At 45.9% G+C, this 5,367-nt stretch overlaps 1 protein-coding gene across 1 annotated transcript; it reads right to left on the bottom strand.

Moving 5' to 3' along the window:
• Nucleotides 1-1,614: 1,614 nt before the first annotated feature.
• LOC124699248 lies at nucleotides 1,615-2,251 on the bottom strand. Its single transcript, XM_047231576.1, has one exon. The coding sequence runs from the start codon at nucleotides 2,240-2,242 to the stop codon at nucleotides 1,679-1,681; it is 564 nt and encodes a 187-aa protein (XP_047087532.1). The 5' UTR covers nucleotides 2,243-2,251; the 3' UTR covers nucleotides 1,615-1,678.
• Nucleotides 2,252-5,367: the final 3,116 nt, after the last annotated feature.

Below are 5,367 nucleotides of genomic sequence, written 5' to 3' on the forward strand. Positions count from 1 at the left end.
GAAACATCCGTCGGGCCGTTGGGGGCACCCACAACATAAAAGGATTGGGACCCAAATTTTTCCTCCTGGCCGACCCAATCGAAGCAAAACGGACCGAGTGGGTCTCCCCGCTGGAGATGCCTCCTCGTCCTTGCACTTGCTTTTGCGACCCGGGAAATAGATTTTACTTCCCTTCCCTAACTTCATCCATCTATAAATAGATATGACTGAGGTTTATCTAAATACAGTGGATCACAAACACCAGAGCGGACCACAAAGCCCAATGAATTGATGCGTACATTTATCCAGATCGTACTTATAATACTTCCTCTGCCTATAAATAAAGGTCTGAGATTTATCTAAATCTAAAATATATCTAAACACTATTTACTGTCTAGATACATCTATCGTGAATGAAGTTTGCTACAATAATGTAATAGAAATATTTGTCCAATTGGTTTTAATTGTTACATATTGGTTTACATAGACTAGAGAAATTCTTCCAACTATAGAGATTTCTTTCCATCATCAAAGAGAAATGCTTCAAAGGCGAATAGTTATTTACGCTGATTCGAGAAATGTTTCCAACAAATATATATTATTAATTTTCACCAATAACATATAAAAGTTATTTCCATCGAGTATAATTATATTATAGTGCTTCTGACAAAACAGAGAATATTTGCTTCCAACGAAAAGAAAATGTTCTCCTCTCTAACAGATAATTTGCTTTATTTCATGCATATGTGCTTCCTTTGGTAATCACGTTTGGCCTGCTGGCTTCCTTCTTGCTTCCGTGCAGCCTGGAGCCCTAGGCAACACAACCATTAGGTTTATCCTAATAGTCGCGTCACTGAAAGTATTCATCAAAGAAGAGAACTTTTAGGCATCGGCCGGACGAGCCTGATGTCAGGACCATCAGAGGATATGATGCGTCAGATCGTCCTCTCTTCCAACGATTTTCTGAGGAGAAACAAATGGCAAAATTATCGAAGTATGTGAGGAAAACAACGGAAGCATACATGAGAAATTAAGTAATCATGTCAATTATGTGTTTACCTCAATGCTAATAGCTTGTCATACTTGTCGTAGAATCCATGGTGGAATCGCTTTCTCAAAGCGCAATGACTAGAGCATCGGGCCCAGGCTATCGCCGGCAACTTACCTACCCAAGCCCGCTCCTTCGACCCGGCCGCGGATCCCTGATAACATATCCCCTGATGGAACGCATGCGAGACGGCGCACATGTCAATGAAAGGGTGCAGCGCGGCCGAGAGTTGAAGCAGGGTGGAAGAGAAGAATCAGGGCGACGGCGGGAATAGCAGATGGCGTCGAGCAGCTCGAGCTGAGGTTCGATTTCGGGAGCCGCATGGTGCGTAATTTTTGAAATTTATGTAGGGCAGGTGCAGGTTTAAGGGAACATTTTTTTCCATGGATTTGGCTGCCATCACCCTGCCATAGATAGTGCTTACCATAGATTTTTTGTTTGCGTTCCTTCTGCTGTCACCTCCCGTAGATTAATTAGGTGCCACAGGGAATTAAACCAGATGCATCCCAGTAATACATGGTTATGTGAGAGTTTGAAGGCCGGCCAATTAGTACCAGCAAGAGAAATCTCGAGATATAATTACGAAATAAACAAAACAATTCATCACCATTTTATATTATTCGAATCAGCGGTAGCGGCAACTAGAGCCTCTCAGACATAACGGAGCAACCCGACGGCGAGCTTTGCGAGCTCGAACGCGTCGTTGTCCTCAGCCGACAACGGCGAAGCCGCGTTGCTCTTACCGAATCCGTCCTCGCACTGCTTGGCAGCCGCCGCCGCCTTCTCCAGGATCGCCGTCGCCTGTCCCAACTTCCCTGCCTTGATCGCGGCGGTGCAGGCAGTCGCGTCGTTCAGTATGCCACCGTACAGCGACTGGCACGACTGGAGGCACCGGGTGACGGCGACGTCGTTTCCTGCCGTAAGTTTCACGCCGCCGCCGCCCCGGAGCAGGCGGTCGATCTTGAACTTCGTGCTGGTGGCGTTGTGTGCGAGCAGGCCTACGGCGAGACCGGCGAGGTCCTGGTAGGAGTCGACGAGGCCGGCAACAGAGCCGAGGGCGTCTTCGCAGAACTGGACGTCGACATATGTGCTCCCGCCTCCGACGGTCTTGCACGCGCTCAGTATAGTCTGGGCTGACGGCGAAAGGGCTGGCGCAACGGGGAAGAGCAGCAGGAGGACAGCCACCACGCTGGTAGAGGAGGTTGAGGGAGACATTTTTGTCTGTTGGAGGGTGGATTCTATCTCCTCTCGTCGTATGTGTGTGGAATATATATATGGCAGACGAACGTATCATGTGCTAGCGGATTTATTACGCATATTATTTAGTTCCAAATCTGATTGCATGTATCAATGCATTTTTCTAAATGCTGATACGTTTATTTATTTTGTTCCAGATATGATTCGATGTGCACTAAAATTGTCACGGTATTTCAGCCCATTTTGAACCGGAAAATAATTCAATAGGATTTGGTCCATAAATTAGCTGTGCGAACCAACTCTAAAAATTGACACCGGGCAATGAGAGAGATACAATGTACGAGATTAGATTGCCCGCTTGTAGATCTAAACTGTGACGTGCTACATGCTACTTGTTAAATTTGGTCCACGTAGTTGTGGACTATGTCCCATAAAACTCTACTTGCGTGTAACTTTTTTCTTGGACCCCAATACAACACAGCAGTTTCTGGATGGACCCGGTGGTAAGCTGACAAGTGGCATAGGAAAAAGTTCAAAAATAAAAAATTGCCATCCTTCTATGCATTGCGAAAATCGAACGGTTCAGAAACCATCGTGCTTGGACGAGAGACTTATATTTCCATGATAAAAATTCCCTTATATTTCCATCTTACTTAATTTGCTTCCTTATGTAGCACGCTCCGTTGCCAATGTTGACATATATTTTACTTCATCTTGGCTTCAAATAGAGGATTAATTTTGGATTTTCATGATGATATCAAAACTCTCCCAGTAATTCAGCAACGAGGCAATTCGACACATAGTCATGAAAGCAACAAAAAATGTAATACAAATCACCAGAAGTAAATAACATTCAAAGACAATAAATACCGTTGTTCTTGATTTTTTTTATCTTTTTGTCTAGTTATAAATGCCGAGTTCTCATTCCATTTTTGACAGTAGAAACCGTGTTGGTTTCGGGCCATCCTTTAGAGTTATGAATTATGAAATATCTGTCTCCCACCAAATTATCTTTTATCCCGCTTCATAAATAAACTAACCACATCCATACAAGGTTCAAGTACAAACCAAAACATAAACTACCGACCATCATAAGGTCCGTTGGGGCTACATCAGAACATGCCCGAAAGAAAAACTAAGCGATAACACCGTTAGACAAAGGGCACCTCAGAGGCTGGATGGCGTAGATATGCGACGAGCCGCCGCAAGAAGACGCTCCTTGTCCTGCTGTCTACACAGCGGGTACCACAGCTGCAACAAAGCCAAGAAATTATAGACACAATCAAAAGCGCGTTGAAGAAAGATACCCTCTATCACCATCTTGTTACACACAGTCCATGAAGTCCAGGTTAAAGCCGTGAACAATAACCAGAAGAGGCGCCTCCTCCTGCCGTTGTTGTTTGCGTGGGCCTCAATGAACTCTCCAAGGACCGAGGCCTGCCACTTAGGCCCCAGAGCCTCATGCAAGAAACTCCAAAGAATCCGGGCAACGGTGAAAGTGAACATGATGTGCGTTGTCGATTCTGGAACCGCACATAATGGGCGCAACCCGTTACCAGGCCCGTTCCGCTTACAGACCCCCACTCCCGATGGATGGCCGGCGGTCTCTAAGAAGTTGCCACACGAAGATTTTAGTCTTAAGAAGAATCGGCGCTTTGAAAAGCGGAGACATCCAAGATACGTGTGGCCTCCTAAGAGCATCTCCAGCAGGCGCGCTATATCGCGGCGCGCTAAACCTCCGATTATGCGCGCTGTAAACCGATGCCGCGCGCCGGAGCGATTTCTCCCCGCCGGGTGCGCCATTTTGCAGCGCGCGTTGGCGCGGTAAAATAGCACCTCCGCCGGACGCGCCATTTTGCAGCGCGCGGGCGCGGCGCAAACAACAAACACCCACAAGTATGCATCCAACAAGATCAAACAATATATAAAAATTCACAAATAAATTGTACCATCCAAATACAATACATTGTTGACAACAATAGTTCACACCAAATACAACACGTCCAACATACAACAATACAACATGGTTTTCAGACAACACAACACATAGTTTACAAACAAATACAACAAATATGCAACTATTGTTGTCCATTCCAATTCCACCATTCTTCCATGAGATCTTTTTGAAGCTCATCATGTGTGTCGTTGCACCGAATGGCATGGTATGAGGCAATGAATCGGGCAATCCTATGTGCGGATCTCCTCACTTGCACGGGAACCCCCATCAAGTCGTAGTGGGTATGATCCACATCTTTTCCACGATCATCCTCTATAATCATGTTGTGCATGATTACACACGCGGTCATGATATACCAAAGGCATTCTTGATCCCAAAATCTAGCCGGTCCTCTAACATTGGCAAATTGGGCTTGCAAAATCCCAAATGCTCTTTCTACATCTTTCCTAGCCGCCGCTTGTGCATTGTGGAATTGGGTTTGCTTCTTACCTCTTGGTTGAATAATTGGCTTCACAAATGTTTGCCACCTTGGATATATACCGTCGGCGCGGAAGTAGCCATAGTTGTACTTGTGGCCATTTGCTTCAAACTCCACCAATGAACCTTCCCGCATTGCAAGTCTTGTCATTAGTGGTGACCGTTGAAGAACATTGATGTCATTGCAAGATCCGGGCATTCCAAAGAAAGCATGCCATATCCAAGTCTCTTGGTCGGCCACCGCTTCAAGTACTATGGTGGCATCCTTCTTGTAGCCTTTGAATTGTCCATGCCATACCGCTGGACAATTCTTCCAACTCCAATGCATACAATCAATGGAACCAAGCATACCGGGAAACCCCCGGTTGGCGTTGATCTCCAAAAGTCTTGCCGTGTCTTGAGCATTGGGGGCTCTCAAGTATGTGGAGCCAAAGACATTGACAATTGCAACGACAAAGCGCTTCACACACAAGATAGAAGTGCTCTCTCCCATGGCCAAATGATCATCAATAAGATCCGCCGGTATACCATATGCCAACATACGCAAGGCGGCGGTCACCTTTTGATATGTGCTATGACCAAGTTCTCCGGTGGCATTCCTCCTTTGCTCAAAGAAGCGATCATATTTGGTGACCTCCGTTGCAATGTGCTTGAACAAGTTGAGACTCATCCGGAACGCCGCCGAAAATAGCTTTCGGGGAAAATCGGA

This window comes from Lolium rigidum, chromosome 3 (assembly GCF_022539505.1).
Source record: "Lolium rigidum isolate FL_2022 chromosome 3, APGP_CSIRO_Lrig_0.1, whole genome shotgun sequence".
Taxonomy (NCBI): Eukaryota; Viridiplantae; Streptophyta; class Magnoliopsida; order Poales; family Poaceae; genus Lolium; species Lolium rigidum.